Source organism: Girardinichthys multiradiatus, chromosome 10, assembly GCF_021462225.1.
Source record: "Girardinichthys multiradiatus isolate DD_20200921_A chromosome 10, DD_fGirMul_XY1, whole genome shotgun sequence".
In the NCBI taxonomy this organism is placed as follows: Eukaryota; Metazoa; Chordata; class Actinopteri; order Cyprinodontiformes; family Goodeidae; genus Girardinichthys; species Girardinichthys multiradiatus.
This window is the reverse complement of record NC_061803.1, coordinates 13,448,405-13,466,380: the sequence shown is the minus strand read 5'-3', so window position 1 is coordinate 13,466,380 and position 17,976 is coordinate 13,448,405. Positions and strand designations below refer to the sequence as shown.

Genomic DNA, 17,976 nt, shown 5'->3' with positions numbered 1-17,976 from the left:
CAACATGGTAAATGCTATGTGTGGTTGAAAATAACACAGCACTTCATCCTGAACACACAATGCAGGGCAGTCAGAAATAAAACATGTTAGAGGCTGCAAAAGAATTAAGATTTAGAATCTGCGAGTCAATGTCCAGACCTACATCTAAGAAACTGTAGCAAGACATAAGACTCTCCATCCAATCTGACTGAGCTTGAGCAATTTTGGAGAAGAATGGGCAAAGATTTCAGTCTGTAGATGTGCAAAGCTAGTAGAGACAAACCCCAAAAGGTTTGCAAGTGCAATTGAAGCAAAAGGTGGCTCTACAAAGTATTGACTCAGGGGGCTGAATACAAATGCACACAACACTTTTAAAATCTTTATTTATAAAAAAAAAATCTTCCACTTTACAATTGTGCAGTACTTTGTTATTCTATTACAGATATCCCATTAAAACCCATTAAAATCCACTGATGCAAAAAAAACATTAAATTGTACAGTGGGTATGAATACTTTTGTAAGGTACTGTATTAAAAACGCAATACCCTTACACAATAGTTGTGATTCAAAATTTATATTATACCCAGAACATTAGGTGTATTTGGTAAAAACAACAATATTAAAGTTCTGTGTTTGTTAAAGCCCTTAAACCAGTAAAAATAACAATAATGATTTACTTGTTGTCTGAAAGCGTGGGTATGCCTTTTCATATATAAAAATGATTACAGGCAAAAAAAAACATTCACTATTAGGTGATCATTTAGCTCATATCAGCAGCAAATTGGGATTTATTTAATGAAATTATGGGCTCCAAAACATCTGCATCCATTTCTTAATTTCTAACTTCATTTGAAAGAGCTCCTCCCTGCAACATGAAAGTGCTTCCCTCTAGTGGCATATCTCTTGTATACTGCAGTGTAGATTTTTCTACATGCCATTAGGAGCTAAAAGCTAATCCTCCACTTAAAGGAACCGTGTATTAAAGTATTTATTTAAAGCCAACACTTGATCTTCTTCCTGGAATACCTGCATGAGCCATGCACTAAGCCATAAGATGGTAAAAGATTGCCCTGACGCAAATTTCCTATGCAAATACCATCACAGATATTTAATGTACTAAGACCGGATGTGAAGTCCTCTACAGATAGCTGTGCAGCTTTGGAGTTAAAGCATGAAGACTTTGTCCGGAGTCGGAAACTTGTGGGGTTTTCCTCCGTTTTGGAGCCGGACCCTTCCTCTGTGATCTGTATCTGCAGTTGATAAAGCAAGTGGGGAGAAAACAATGCCATGCCGAGTGGGCGGTTCCTGTTTTCACAGCACATATCTGTCTTGGTGTTGGCAGGGAGCAATCTTTTTTTTTTTTTTAAGAATCTTGACTTTGCTAAGTGTCTATTGTATGTACATACAGCATGCTCATGCAATAACAGAGCAGGAATAAGAAGGAAAAGTTGATAAACTAGTTAATTAACTTCCACCACACCTACTCCATGTTATTCTAGACAGCTGTTAGCTCAGCTTTTCATTAACAGTGGTTCCTGAAGCTGGGGTGTACGGCCCTGACGTGCCATTCTGGTGCAGCGTATCGGCCTGTTGTGACACAGAAGAGATGACTGGCAGCTGATTGGTCATGTGATCTCCAGGGTTAGGCAACTGGTCACTCAGTTGATCGCGGCTGATGATGTTGGTGGCTTCGGAGTCCAGCTCTTGAACATTTTCTTTGTAAAACCTCCGCCTGAGGAGTTTGAGCTGGGGAAGCTCGTAACAGGTTTCCAACACCACCAGGACGCACACCAAGCCCACCAGCAAATAGACTGAAAGAGCAAGCAGATGCACACAATAAGGGTGTGATGAAGCTAAGAGCAGCATGACTAACCAAACCAAGGTTTGGTCTGACAAACAGAGAGTGAAGCACATAACAGCTCTTACTTTTTAGAATTCCTAAACCTGTGGTAAATAAAATTTGACAATTCTTTTTTTTTTTTTCTTTAAGGCAGGCAAAAGATGACAGTTTTAAGAAATTGCTTGATTTTTTTTTGTCCAATGTTTTACTTTTTATGTTGTAAAACATATATAAACTCCTGCAAAAACTTAGATAAAATAAAATACTACAGATACAACAAGTCAGATACTAGAAGTGAGACATGTTTATGTATGAAAAAAGCAGCCTTATTTTTTATTTTAGATGTGTTACCATTGCGAAAAACAAAGTTTCAGTGAAAAAAGATTATGTGGAACACAGCATGATTTGCTCCAAAATCTGATTAGTTTAAGAAACATTTTGTAAGAAATCTGCTATTCATATGTACAAAGACGCAGTCCTAAATGAAAGCACTTTAATTTTTGTGTTTTAAAGGTGTCATAAGACCAAAACAGACATTCTTCATGAGATTTCTGTTCAGTGTAAAACAATCCCTGTCAGGTTTGACCAGGTTAGGTTTTTTTAGATTTTGAACTAGAGATGATGATCAAATGTAGTCAAGTTTCAATTACAAAATGCCTTAAAATAGTCCCTAAGACAGCCCATAAATTAACACCATGAATCAGATGGCAATTTCAGCTTTATTACCCAGCCTTGGTGTATAGCCACATGTTCCTCAAGTGCCTACACTGTGCATACCAAAGGGGGCACCGATTCCCCATGAAATGCACGTCAAAATAGGCAATATAATACTTTGTGGTGCAAGCTCCAGGTAAATTATTTTTCTGAATGCTTGTGGTGTCCCCAACTCCATTGCGCCGTGAAGAGTGAGCTTAATCACAAATGTCAAAAATGGCTACTGACTGTACACCACATCTGCCCAAATACTGTTGTTGTTTTTTAAGATGTGTTTCCCCCATCATTTCCACTGCAGTAACCAGAGTAGTTTTCTAGGGCCGTTCTCCTCTCGTCATTTCCATTGCAGGAACAGGGGTAGTTTTCTGGTGACATTTTGTACGTGTCATTTCCACTGAAGGAGCCAAGGTAGTTTTCTAGTGCAGTTCTTCAATTAGTAGTGCAGTTCTTATAATCTTTTGGATTGGGAGCTGCTAATCATCTCTTACGAGTTGAATATTCACTGCTTTTTGTTTCTGTCATCTCTTATACAGTTTCTGTTGACAATAACTTTTAAAACAGCAGTAACTGGCATTTTAATTTGCAAACAACCTTCAAACCAACTCTGTTGTGTTGAGTATCAGCGTTTTACAGTATTTACATTCAAATGCATGAATATCAGCTAACCTTAGTGAAAATATGAATTAAAAGAATAAAATGAAGTGTGGACTTCCACTTTCAGAGGTCTGTGAAGGCAAAGAGAGCATTGCTCTTGTCAAAATAATTTTCACAAATTAAAACTGCTTGTTTAGAATATTTTTCCAAATTCATCAAATAGTGTTGCACATTTTCTCACCTGTAATGGCAAGCCTGTACATGTGTGGGTGTGGGTTGTCCTCTTTATTTTGAATTTCTCCAGGGACATAATCCCCAAGGCCTATAGTTGTCAGTGAGATGAAACAGAAATACAGAGACTCCAGAAAGTTCCAGTCTTTTTCCATGGCCATAAAGATCCAGGCGGGGATAAAGAGGAAGAGCAGAGCCATGATGATGCTGAGAGAGGCGGCGTGGATTATGGCCAGCTTTGGTCTTGACATGGCCCACCTTCGATGAAAGTGGGAGGTCGGGTTTCGAGACAGCAGGTCCATTAGCCTCTCCACTATGGCAGAGAGGAAGAAGAGGGTAGCGGGGATTCCGACGAGGGAGTAGAAGATACAGAATGCCTTCCCTCCATCAGACAGAGGAACAGAGTGGCCATAACCTGACAACACAGAAAAATGTGTCATCAACAGTATTTTTAGGAAACGCTTTACACAAACAACAGTGTTGATATAAAAAGGAAAAAGTCTCAGGTAAAAGCAACATGTCTTTTTAGAAAATACAAGCTTCAGCTAAAACGGACAAAACCCTAAAACTATTTGTGTGGTTATGAAATTGGAATACCGCTTCGACAACTTTAATATTTTTTATTGTGCTGCAAATTTCTAAATTAAGCGTTTTAAGTAGCACTTTTATGGATGTTTTATTGTAAAAAATAATTTCCTCAGCAGCACCTCTGGACATTCTACATATCTACAATACCAAAAATCTGAAGCAAAACCTGTTGGACAGCTTTAGCATAATTCAATAGTGTCCTGCCAGACTAATCGTTCCTCCTGATGAAAAGAAAACCATAACCATAACCCTCACCCTAATCATTACTTTTCCATCTCTGCCCCTTTCTGGCTAGTATTAGTAGCTCAAACTGTTTGGGTTAGTTAGGTTTAAACATACTATGTAAAGAATTTATTTTACATTAATGCTTTCTAACATTGTAAAGTAACAGTATGTGCCTTCAGGGACTGTATGTTTTTAAGTATGGCTGCATGGCATAAGGAAATCATGACATTGCAATACTATTGCAGAATTGTGCAATGAAAATATCTATTGTTCATAACCCACTCTACTTGATCTGAAACATATAGGTCACTAAGCTCTACTTCAGAGTTGGAAAGTATATCCAACAGCCAAATATGTTATTGGCAAGTAGACTTTAAATGCATGACACATGAAATGTTATAGCCAACTGGCTATTGCTTCTAAGCACTCCTGTGGATTGTAATATAGCACACATTGTTATTACAAAGAAGCAATTCAATATAGGGTGACCTAAACAGCTTTGTTGTCAAATAGGTCAATGTTTAGAACATACAACATTAATTCATTTACTGTGCAGGGCCCTTAAAGAAAATGCTCATCTACACCATTGACAAGCTTATATGCATCCATCCATGGTCATCCTGAGGATATATAATCCTTCTACCTAATTCTTGGCCTGCCCCAGCATCTCCTCCCAGTACATGCCCAAAAAACTTCCAAAAGCAGCCGCCCGAGAGGAATCCTTTTTAGAAGTCCGCATCCTTAATCTAAGACTATCCAGGAAGCCAATATAAGACACTTGTATCTTGTTTCTTAACCGTTTACCCATATATCATACATGAGGGTTGAAACATAGACAGATTGGTAAATCAATAACTTTGTTGTTTGTTTCACAGCTCTTATGTCACCATCACCAACCACAGCAGAGCCCACGTAACTGCAGACAAAGTCTCAGTCAGTCTCATCCATCTCTCACTCCATCCTACTATCACTCATGAACAAAACCTAAAGATCCTTGAACTCATCTGCTTAAAAAAACTGGGGTTGATGATAGAGTTATGTAAAAACGTTTTTTTAGATTAGTATTAGTACAGTAGCTGTTACGTGTTGTTGATAACACATTGGATAGCTAAAACAGCAGGAGGCTGCCATGTTTATTGGCAGAGAAATAAGAAAGTTAAAGGCCAGGTAAGATGATGGAGACCAAAAGAAAGAGTGAAGACACTGAATCACAACATCTGAAAGTCTGTAGAAGCAAAACAAGACAGGGAACAGAGACAGATGAGAAAATGACTATCAAGACTGCTTATTGGTAGGAATAATGCAAAGACATGAAAAGGAGAATATATTTGCTCTCTCTTTACACTGGCTGAAAGAAGACTGGGAATAAAGCCCCCAAGTAAACATATGATCATAGAAAAACTGCATTTATTATGATCAGATGTTTTGGATTACAGTGAAAGATAAAATATGTTGCCTTTAAAAATGGTGTTCCATAAATAATCCTTTGCTTGAACCACTGCCATAAACCATTCTTTCAGTCACTATGCACCTTTCATAGGTCATGCCCAAAGGTGAGGGCGGATCTTGGATGAATAGGTAATGTGTATCCACAACTCAGCTTTCACAGACCGGCCCAGCATCCTCCTCAAAAGCAACATATATATCGAGAGAGAGAGAGTAGATAGATAGATAGATAGATAGATAGATAGATAGATAGATAGATAGATAGATAGATAGATAGATAGATAGATAGATAGATAGATAGATAGATAGATAGATAGATAGATAGATAGATAGATAGATAGATAGATAGATAGATAGATAGATAGATAGATAGATAGATAGATAGATAGATAGATAGATAGATAGATAGAAAGTCCAGTTTTAGCTCACCTGTAGTTGTCAGCACAGTGCTGGTGAAGAACAAAGAGGACACAAAGTCCCAGTTCTTGTTGGTGTCGTTACCAAGGACGGACACTCCATAATTACTGGCCACCAGCGCGCGAGCCAGCAGCTCCTCAAGGTGCGCGTCAGACACGCAGGTGTTGTTGCTCAGGAAGTCAAGTCTGGCTACTTTCAGCTCCTTCCGAAGTTCGCGTTCGTAGGGCAGCTCGATGGCGGAGAAGATCGCGGCACCGATGATGAGGTACAGGATGTATGAAATGATCAGCAGCGCGAAGTTGATCCCGGACTGGTGCCGCTCCACGACGTGCGCGCACCAATCTCCTCTGCGTCCGGTTACCATCACACAGTGAAGCTCAAATTCCTCAACAAATTACACTGAAGTCGTCTCATTTAACCTAACTAACTACTCTTAGACTCTCTGTCCCGGTGATAACTTATATCCTGCTCTACCCGGTAGACGGACTCTTCCTCATTCTTCATCTCTTATTGGAAGCCGGTGATGTGACGTCACTCACCTCACCAGGTGGAGTGTGGCTATATGTGTGTATTGGAACGCATTCTCTACTCAAACCGGTTAAACGGGTTTTGTGTTTCAAGTCAGACACAACAAAGGATTTGTTTCCCAGGGTCAGCTTTCTCCAGAGACGCAGATTTACTAGTCCTGCAGGTTGTAGGTTAGGAATAACAACAACTCAACATCTACAGATGTTGATCAATATAGATTAATATAAAGTAGTGCATAACTTGTAAATGAAAGGAAAATGATACATGGTTTTATTTTATTATTTTTTTTAAGTCCAGTCTATTCACATCATCACAGGTAATGTGAAGCCTGTCCTTAAATGAGGAAAGAGGACATGAGGACAAAACTTGTCAGACCTTTTTAAAAACAAACAAAAAAATATCTTTTGATCAAACTCGTGATTTTATGAAAGTAGAAATACAAATGGATTAAAGCTCATAAAATTGGTCAACCATTACTGAAGACATTGAAACAAACTGTCTTCATGTTAGGTTGACATGCCTAAACGTCAATTTTCTTCGAAATTGTTATAGGCATGAGACAAAATAGGTAACCTCTTGGATTTTGGCATATTTTTTGTCTGAATTCTGTGTTTGCTAAGATTAACTCTGACCCATAGATCATTCAGGCAGGCAAAGGGAACCAGTCTGGCTTGTTGGAAGAAATTGGAGGTACTTTAAAAGATTTGCATAGATATATCAGCCTGGACTTCTAGCTTTTATAGGTATATAATCTATACATGTATATACTGATTTGTGTAGGATATGTAAATCTTTGGTGGCCTGAGCTGCTCCTTTTTTGGCTGGGATAGTTTTTCTCATGATTAAATAATAAGTAGGCTATTACTTTTGTTTCACAAACTATATTTTACTATGTGAAAAAAATGCCTTCTTAGAGTGCCCTTCTGTTTGACCTTTATACAGCCAGAAAATGTAAACATTAGTCTATTTATTTATTTATTTATTCCCTGTACTTATTTATTCCATACTCTACCCGAAAGGGTTTTCTAAGTTCACCTCCTAATGTGCGACAACTTTATTACCCACCAGAGGGCGCGAGAGACCACGTCTCCACCATTTTGTGTGTTTTGGCGTCACCAACTATGGCGTCATCAGACAAAAGTAAAAAAAAATGAATTAAGCAAAAGCAGTTGATGAAAAAAACGCTTTTTTTATTGATAAGTTACCACCAAACATGTGCTCAGTTTACTCGGTCATCATTTTCACCTGTCTTATATCTGCCCTCTCGCAATAAATAATTATTTACAACCATTAGGAAGGTGCAAAGAAAAAGCAACAATAAATGTCATTAGACATGCTGCCAGAGGAATAATATACAGCGAATGAGACAGCCTGGAATCGGTAATGTTGCATAAAAAGCTCACAGGTAGATAGATGATGGTTATTAACTGATGGTGTTGGAAGGATAAAGGCCTGGTGCATCCTCTGTTGTCTCCCTCTCTCTCAGTTGTAAGGAAATTCTTTGTTTTTGTTGTAGTGGATCTCTGGCTGTTTGCTGTGCAGCATCCTGTACATCCCAAAAAGTGCTTCAGTTGTCTGAGAATCAAAATGAAAGTAAGATCAATGACATGACTTCAAAGGGGCTAAGATCTAAAGCAGTGATTCAGAGCCCTGGTGCTGTGCCTTTTAGGTTGGCAAAATATTTCCATTTTCCGCTTCAGACTTACAACAGTTTTACAAACTACCTTACACAGATATCACCACTAAATGTATTTGTTCCTTTTAATTTATCATTACTTTGCATAAGTATTCATACCTCTTGAACATTTGTTTTTCAATTTTATTTCAACTTATTTTATTGGATTTTATTGCGATTAACCCAAAGTAGCCCATAATTGTTAAGTGAAAGGATACAGGGTCATGGTTTTCAAACATTTTTACAAATAAAAATCTGAAAACTATGGCATGCATTTGTATGTTTCCCACTTTACTGTGATACTCCTAAATAAAATCCAGTGCAACCAATTGCACTGGATTTTATGATCATCTCGTGTGTAATTTAATCTCTGTATAAATTCAGTAGTTTTGTGAAGATCTCAGGGGTTTGTTACAGGACATTAGTGAACAAACAGCATCATAAAAACCAAGAAACACACCAGACAGAGTAGGGATAACGTTTTGGAGATGTTTAAAGCAGAGTTAGTTTAGAAGACAATATCCCAAACTTGAAGCATTTTAGAGAGTCCTTCATCGGAAAACTAACTGCAAAGCAATCAAGACATGGCTGACCACCTTTCACAACAAACAAGACAAGGAAAGCATTATTCAGGGAAGCAGCCAAGAGCCCCATGGTTACTTCAAGTGGAGCTGCAGAGAGCAATAACTCAGATTAGATAATCTGTCACCAGGAAAACTAGTACTTATGAAGTCCAAAAATCTGGTCTTAATTGCAAAAAGAAAGCTATTGATTTAAGGACGCCATTAGAAGTACTGTTTAAAGTTTTTCAAAAGTCATGTAGGGGACAAAGCAAACATGTGGAAGAAGGTGTTCTATTCAGAGGAGACCAAAATTGAACATTTGACCCATATTTAAAATAGTGTGTGTAGAGGAAAACTAATACTACACAAAACCCTGAACACGCAATCCTCAGAGTGAAACAAGGTAGTTGCATAATCATGTACTGGGTAACCATATTTATGGGTTTGAATGACCCAGTCAAAGTCCAAACCTAAATCTAATTAAGAATTTTGGAATTTTGCAAAGCAAAAGACTTGCAGCGAAAAGTGTTTTTGCAAAGTATTAACTCAGGGGACCGAATAGCAATGCACGCCACACTCTGATTTTTATTTGTAATTATTTTTTTAGGTTGGGTTCGATCTGCTTCACAACTTTGAGTTGGTCTTTCGCATAAAATAAATTGGAGTTTGTGGGTGCAAAATTTTGAAAAAGTTCAGTACATTCATAGTTTCTGAAATCATGATTTTCAAGTAAAAAAGAAAATCTGTAATGTTGTATTTTTCATCACTGATGAGAGGTGAGAACAAATAGTTTACCAACATCTTACCTCTGCAGTCATATCTTAGGTCTGAGAAGATAACCTGTTCCTGAGAGAAGACAAACAGTCCCAGTCTGCCTCCTGCCAGGGTGTGGTCATAAACTGCCCCTGAGTCAGCCAGAATTCCCCTGCCCTCATACACAACCACCCTGCAACAGGAACACAGGTAAAAACAAGGCAAATGTGAGGTATTCATTACTCCTCAAACAGCTATTCAAACAGCTAAAGAAATTTGGACTGTTATTAAGAACATTTCTACTTCAAATGTCAATTTTCCACATATATAAACTATGTATTTTACAAGTTTCACTACTGACCCCACAAATATAGGAGATTTATCAAATAAATCACAAGATTCAATATAAAATTGCCGACTAAGGAGTCACACTGTATGCTTGATGGATTTAGTGTCAAGAGATGTGACACTGCTTCCCTCCCAAGTGCTGTTTGATCTCCTAACATCTTAAGAAGATATTACTTCAGTGTAATCCTCCAACAACATAATTGCATTTTATTCTATATTTTTATATACAGGTCCTTCTCAAAATATTAGCATATTGTGATAAAGTTCATTATTTTCCATAATGTCATGATGAAAATTTAACATTCATATATTTTAGATTCATTGCATACTAACTGAAATATTTCAGGTCTTTTATTGTCTTAATACGGATGATTTTGGCATACAGCTCATGAAAACCCAAAATTCCTATCTCACAAAATTAGCATATTTCATCCGAGCAATAAAAGAAAAGTGTTTTTAATACAAAAACGTCAACCTTCAAATAATCATGTACAGTTATACACTCAATACTTGGTCGGGAATCCTTTTGCAGAAATGACTGCTTCAATGCGGCGTGGCATGGAGGCAATCAGCCTGTGGCACTGCTGAGGTCTTATGGAGGCCCAGGATGCTTCGATAGCGGCCTTTAGCTCATCCAGAGTGTTGGGTCTTGAGTCTCTCAACGTTCTCTTCACAATATCCCACAGATTCTCTATGGGGTTCAGGTCAGGAGAGTTGGCAGGCCAATTGAGCACAGTGATACCATGGTCAGTAAACCATTTACCAGTGGTTTTGGCACTGTGAGCAGGTGCCAGGTCGTGCTGAAAAATGAAATCTTCATCTCCATAAAGCTTTTCAGCAGATGGAAGCATGAAGTGCTCCAAAATCTCCTGATAGCTAGCTGCATTGACCCTGCCCTTGATAAAACACAGTGGACCAACACCAGCAGCTGACACGGCACCCCAGACCATCACTGACTGTGGGTACTTGACACTGGACTTCTGGCATTTTGGCATTTCCTTCTCCCCAGTCTTCCTCCAGACTCTGGCACCTTGATTTCCGAATGACATGCAGAATTTGCTTTCATCTGAAAAAAGTACTTTGGACCACTGAGCAACAGTCCAGTGCTGCTTCTCTGTAGCCCAGGTCAGGCGCCTCTGCCGCTGTTTCTGGTTCAAAAGTGGCTTGACCTGGGGAATGCGGCACCTGTAGCCCATTTCCTGCACACGCCTGTGCACGGTGGCTCTGGATGTTTCTACTCCAGACTCAGTCCACTGCTTCCGCAGGTCCCCCAAGGTCTGGAATCGGCCCTTCTCCACAATCTTCCTCAGGGTCTGGTCACCTCTTCTCGTTGTGCAGCGTTTTCTGCCACACTTTTTCCTTCCCGCAGACTTCCCACTGAGGTGCCTTGATACAGCACTCTGGGAACAGCCTATTTGTTCAGAAATTTCTTTCTGTGTCTTACCCTCTTGCTTGAGGGTGTCAATAGTGGCCTTCTGGACAGCAGTCAGGTCGGCAGTCTTACCCATGATTGGGGTTTTGAGTGATGAACCAGGCTGGGAGTTTTAAAGGCCTCAGGAATCTTTTGCAGGTGTTTAGAGTTAACTCGTTGATTCAGATGATTAGGTTCATAGCTCGTTTAGAGACCCTTTTAATGATATGCTAATTTTGTGAGATAGGAATTTTGGGTTTTCATGAGCTGTATGCCAAAATCATCCGTATTAAGACAATAAAAGACCTGAAATATTTCAGTTAGTGTGCAATGAAACTAAAATATATGAATGTTAAATTTTCATCATTACATTATAGAAAATAATGAACTTTATCACAATATGCTAATTTTTTGAGAAGGACCTGTACAACAAATGGCAAATTGTGTGTTATTTGTCGAATTATGCAACATTTGTATTTTATTTTAATATGTATACAAATATTGCTAAATGTTATTTTATATACTCTATATATTAACCCCCAGGTGCTTTTTGGAGTATTTACTAAGCAGATGTTTTAAATGCTTTTAGTCTTACTCAGGAAAATCAAATAATAATATTTTGAAAAACATTTTGGAGACTTTGTTTTAGCACTGTCATTATAATTATGACATTCTCACCATAAAGCATACACAAAGTACAAGAAACTAATATTGCTTCTTCTAGATAATCTAATAAAAGTATTGTTAGCAGTAGCACTCCTTATAGGGAGAAAACAAATAAAATAAGCAGATTAAGCTAAATCTTATATTGTTCTTCCTTATTAGGTACAATCTAGCATAAGCACTCAGCACTAAAATTAAAAAGCAGTTTTGTAGCCAACATTTGCTGTAGTTCATGTGAAAATGGTAGCAATATCTCTGCAGCTAATGTGAGCTTTAGTGAATGCCAAAAGCTGACAATAACCCTGCAGCCAATGCATTTGCATGCTATAAAAATCCCCTTTTTCAAAAAGATATTTTGCACCCCTATTTTGCTGATTTGCATCCCTGTTCATGTCTGCACATTGGCATTTCCTTCAAACCTACTTCCATTTCTTATCCAGTAAAATAATATTTCGTACTCGTGTTTAACCATCGCGTACCCGTTTAATTCTCTTGCTGTTCCGATGAATTTTGGAGTTAAACTAAAAAACAAAGGCTTGAATGTTTTTGGTTTTTTTTGTCCTGTACAGCAGAGTAGCACTCAAAAGGCTTGAATCTTGTGTAAATGTTACAATTTAGTATTTCCATTCATTTAAAAATGCTTTGTTAATTCCAAAGGGAGTTACATGTTGTAGTAACTCTTAAATATTGTATATTAATTTTAGAAGATTTTATATTTTACTCTATTTCCGTTAAGTGTGTTTATTTTCCCCTTTTGGAAATTCATGAAATTTGAGAGATTTTGATCTCTGATCATTCCATAATAACTATGAGCAGCTTCCAGGTGTTAGATATACTTTATTGGAGTCAAATGGCCACATTCCTTTCAGCAGATTACAAGCAGATCATGAAGATTCCTTTAAATAATCCATTGTGAAAGCAGATACAAAACATTCCTAATGATGGGTGCAAATTGACTCATGGTCAAAACGAATGGCCCCGTCGTGTTTGTACCTACGAGTAAGACCAAACTATAAAAGTACAAAATGGAGGTGGAGGGAAATGAACAGCATCCTTTGAAAAATGCTAGCAAGTTAGATATGTAAAACAGTAAAAAAAAATGATGAATACAGTGCTTACATAAAAAATGCAAGGACTCATGGTAATATTTTGGATCTGTTTAGTGTTTATTTTCCGACGTGGTGAGTTGGGCGGATAATTACTGTAAAGAGTGTGTTTTTAATTTTTCAACATGGCCATTGCTCAACATCTTGCTTTAATTTGCATGATTATCATCTACAACAATTGTTGCGTGGCCCTTGTATAAAGAGGGAAGGAAGTATGGAGATCATGAGTGAGTATTTAGGCATGTCAGTGATCCAATATGCTTTCATATTGGTACAACATCAAGTACCCTATCTCCCTGCTTACCTGACAAAAACTACCCTTTAACTCTGGATACAGGAATCAAATATGTATTGTACATCTACAAATAATACAAAAAAAGACTCAGAGCACCTATTCAAAAATATCAATGAATGCAGGTGATTTGAAATTAAGGAGCACTAGCTTCTTTTCAGACTCACCTTCCGAAAGTGCCACTTTGCACAAATGTAATCATTCAGTACCTAGAATGCACGATGAGTGCTTATAGTATGCTTTATTTGAATAAGTAGACATGGCAGTGAAAAAGAGTTTTCTCCTTCTAAAGCTGAACATATCACTGTGGTTTTGATAATCTCAACATCTGCAAAGGAACAACGCCTGCCACAGATAACTCATTTTATAAGGTTGCTTTTTATTTTGTCTTATGCTTTTCAAAGGCCATTAGTGAGAGGAGGAACTAAGATGAACCAGATGTTGCAGGTCGGGGTGAACTGAGTACAACACAAAAAGTGGATTACACTGTTATTATAAAAATAAGTCCTGGAGATGGATGATATTTCCAAGGCATAACTTCAGCATTTAAGGCCAGGTTCAAAAATTGAAAACCAAGCCAAAGGAAAAACAAATACTTCACATCAATGCATCTAAAGACTCGGTTGTCCTATTTAAAAAATGACCCATACCTGTAAGAAATCATCTACATAACTTCATTTGGTTTAGCAGTATTTCCAAATTAGTAAGTCACACATGGAAGTATAGGTTTGTATTATAAGTCTAGAAGACTGAGGGTCTAGTTCCATTAAAAAATAATCCATAATACTGTACCTGATGAACCCAGTCTTGGGTCGGTGTATAAGGTGCATACGGTATGCTGTGTAGTCCTTCCAGCCAATTTTATTGGGGTCATGCCACAATGTTCTGACCTAAAGCAGATACACAGGTAGGTTGGAAGGTTGATCTAAAAACTTAAGTTTTTAAAACAATTGTAAAACTTTAGGCAGATTGGCTGTATTTCAGAATCAGAATTAGCCTTATTAGCTAGGATTTTATGCACACACAAGGAATTTGACTTCAGTTTTAAGTGCTCAAAGCGTACAGACATTAAGAACTCAAATCAATTCAATTCAGTGTTATTTATATAGTGCCAATATACAACACATGTCCTCTCAAGGCATTTCACAAAGTCAATTCAATCAAATCCTACAGATTTCAAGTCAGGTACATACAGTACATTCCAAATAATCCTAACTATTGAACAGTCCAGTCAGATTCAGTTATTTATTCAAATTGGTTAAAAAGTTTTTCTATCTAGGGAAATCCAGCAGATTGCATCCAGTCAGTGACTTGCAGCATTCCCTCCTCCTGGATGAGCATGTAGAGACAGTGGACAGTCACTGCCGTTGACTTTGCAGCAATCCCTCATACTGAGCATGCATGTAGCGACAGTGGAGAGGAAAAACTCCCTTTTAACAGGGAGAAACCTCCAGCAGAACCAGGCTCAGTGTGAGCGGCCATCTGCCACGACCGACTGGGGGTTTGAGAGAACAGAGCAGAGACAGAAAGAGAACAAAGAAGCACTGATCCAGGAGTACTTTCTATTGGAAGGAAAAGTAAATGTTAATGGATGTAGCTCCTTTGGTCGTTTCACCTAGAAAGAAAGAACAGATAAACTTTGAGTCAGTTTTCAAGGTTAGAGTCTGAAAGAGAGCACATATAATTAGTTACAGTAAAAGCTCAGTCAATTGCTATATCTAGGAGAGAGAAAGGGTTAAACACTGAAAGACAGAGCCAAGTGTATAATCGGTAAAAGGTGAGGATTAAATTGTTGGCAGCAGAAGCTTGGACGATGCCCCTCTCCAGAAAGGTGTCACAGGTAGACACAGAGCCAGGCCAGATGTAGCTTCTAGGAAGAGAAAAGAGAGAACAAGGTTAAAAGCTGAAATAACAGCAAATAATGCGAAATTGGAGAGTAGTGTGAGAATGTAGCAGAGAGGGTGAAAGTGGTCATTATGTCCTCCAGCAGCCTAAGCCTATAGCAGCATAACAAAAGGGATAGCTCAAGATAACCTAAACCACTCTAACTATTAGCTTTATCAAAAAGGAACGTTTTAGGCCGAGCCTTAAAAGTATAAATAGAATAAATAGATAAAAGTATAAATATTATAAATAGATAAACTTTAGAGGAAATAAAATAAATGATAAAAGGAACAGTATTTACATGTATGTGAATGTACAGCCACTTATTGTTTTTTTTATAAAGAAAGAAAAAAAGAAAGACAGGTTGTGGTGAAGCAATATGCTTATTTTGTTTCACAGCATAGAAGCTGACTGCCCATGTTGTAAGGTGTTAATTGTATTTATCAGACAGCCTGGGAAAAGAAACTCTCTGTGGTAGCTGGTTTTTACAAATAATGCTGTGTATCACCTGGCTGAGGGTAAAGTCTAAACTGTTTGTGTCCAGGATGTGTGGGGTCTGCAGAGAACGGGGGACAAGGGGAGGCCCTGGCGCAGTCCAACCCACTCAGGGAATAAGCCCAATTTTGTGCAGATAATTCAGAAACAGTTCTTGCTTTGGTTGAATAAGGATTTTGAAGCCCTTAAGAGGATCCCTGCCATGGTGTACTCGTTCAGCACCTCTCACAAAATGTCTTCAGGGCATGGTCAGAAACCTTCTCCAGAACCCCATGTAGATCAGACATCCAAACTCCCAAGACCCCTTCAGTATCTCAGTGAGGGAAAAGCTCTAGTCCACTATTCAACAGCCAGGATGTAAGCCACTGCCTTATGCTGATTCTTATCCAACAAATGAACAAAACCTAAACAACTATGAAATAGGTCTTACTACTAGAGAGCCAGTCTGCTTTGATAATTTGACATTATCAGCCTATACAAGTTTGCCTGTACGTTACTAATGCACCTTAGTAATGTGTTGCACCTAGAAAAACAAGGGGTTCATTTAGAGTTCGCTTATGTTCTGGTTCTTTGAATTTAATTTGTTCTCACAAGATTATCTTATTATAAAAATCCTTGTACATGAGTTTAGTCAGTTTTAGATCCTGTTTTGTCAAAAGGTCTAATGTTTTGAAGAATATAAATTAGAAGATAGTTTTGTTAGGAGGTGTAAAGAAAATATTACACCCAAGGTAATTCCATTTGTGACTTTATAAGAAAGTGCAGATATATTTTCCGGTATATAATCTCACTGTAGTTTACATAAATCTGCGCCCTTCAGAAACTTAAATCCGATTAAAAGTGATTGTTAGGATTCAATTTTTTCAGTTAAATTAATTAAGGATTGCTAACCGAAAAAATTTCAGCTTGAAGGTTTTGCTGCATGAAGACTCTTTTATCCTTTTCTCTCACCTCCTTAACCCTGAATATACAACTAGTTGATACATTTTTAAAATGGGAGCTTGTTAGCTTGTAAATGAAGTAACAGAGAACATATTTCTGAATGTTTTTAATTCATGGTTCTACCACTGAATGGGAATGAAACCTGTGCCTTTAGGTTGTTCTTATTAAACAACAGCCTCATCAGTCACTAGTAATAGGGAATCATTGGCAAAGTATTATGACTAAATTGATAATTAATGGTATATTGACTGTAGAATTGACTCCCACAGAAAAACTAATTCATAAAAGCTGTATTAAGACAGAGTTAAAATGCTACTAATATCTGGATTACTAAAAGAAGTTCATGCTTAATTTGCATACATTTGAGTGAAGATGGGGGCCAGTTTGTCAGTGCAGGCAAAAGGGGGATATACCATCAGGTCTTGCAGCTTTCCTGGTCTTCTGACGCTAAAAGTGCCTATTTACATCTTCCCCAGTGATCTTGGTTGTAGAATAGACTCATTCAGATAAACTAATCTACAACAAAGTTAGATGAGAAAACCAGAATTGCAGCCCCTGCTCTAATTAATCCCAAAAGCGTGCAAGAAAATTGGGGTCAGGACTCAGCCCAGTCAAGTTTCTCCACACCAAACTTTATACACATGCAACCATGGAAGATTTTGTAACACCTGAATTAATTGATTTTATAGTGGGACCCAATACCTTTGACCTTTATTCAATTTTTTATTCAATTTTCTTTCTTTTTTTTGTTAAGAATTATAACTTTAATTGATTGTAAGAACAAAATGTTTCTAAGTTTATTTCCATGCACTTTTATTTTATAAGAATCGTATTTACATTTTTTACTTTTAGATTTAAAGGTTTGTGAGTTCAGAAATGCAGCTGCTTCTTTTTACCTGGTGTCTTGTGTTTCCAGTGTGCCAAAGAGCATTACGTAGGTACTCCCCTGGTCCTGTGCTGGAATGGACGAGTTTGATTGATAGTCCTGCTGTGGCAAAAGCTTTGGAGGGCCTCTGCTCCCAGTAACCCTGAGACACCTGCATGCAAAGAAGGAATGTCAATAAAGTGACAAGTGAAGGTTGAGATACAATATGTGTGTGAGAGAAGATGCTTGATCATAAAAACTAAAAAGATGCTTGATCATAAAAACTAAAAGAAGAATGTTATTATTTACACCCACATTTGTTTCTGTGGTTGAAAGCTGTAACATAAAAATAAATGGAAGGCTAATATTGAATTAAGGAGGTGATTGTAAAGACCCTTTCAAAAGTCTGTATAATGC

At 37.7% G+C, this 17,976-nt stretch overlaps 2 protein-coding genes across 4 annotated transcripts in view; both read right to left on the bottom strand.

Moving 5' to 3' along the window:
* Positions 1–345: 345 nt before the first annotated feature.
* Positions 346–6,521, bottom strand: LOC124875039 (potassium channel subfamily K member 1-like). Its single transcript, XM_047376818.1, has 3 exons — positions 6,047–6,521; positions 3,369–3,773; positions 346–1,790 (listed from the first exon to the last, which is right to left on the bottom strand). The coding sequence occupies exons 1-3, from the start codon at positions 6,396–6,398 to the stop codon at positions 1,486–1,488; spliced, it is 1,062 nt and encodes a 353-aa protein (XP_047232774.1). The 5' UTR covers positions 6,399–6,521; the 3' UTR covers positions 346–1,485.
* Positions 6,522–7,731: 1,210 nt separating this feature from the next.
* The window catches only part of LOC124875235 (thrombospondin-2-like), a 34,508-nt gene continuing 24,263 nt past the window's right edge, over positions 7,732–17,976 (bottom strand). For all 3 annotated transcript variants that reach the window (XM_047377248.1, XM_047377249.1, XM_047377247.1), the window contains exons 19-22: positions 17,591–17,731; positions 14,166–14,263; positions 9,607–9,746; positions 7,732–8,137 (exon numbers count right to left, since the gene is read on the bottom strand). In XM_047377248.1, the coding sequence (XP_047233204.1) occupies positions 8,130–8,137; positions 9,607–9,746; positions 14,166–14,263; positions 17,591–17,731 (387 nt within the window). In that variant the 3' untranslated portion in view covers positions 7,732–8,129. The remainder of the gene's footprint in view (positions 8,138–9,606; positions 9,747–14,165; positions 14,264–17,590; positions 17,732–17,976) is intronic.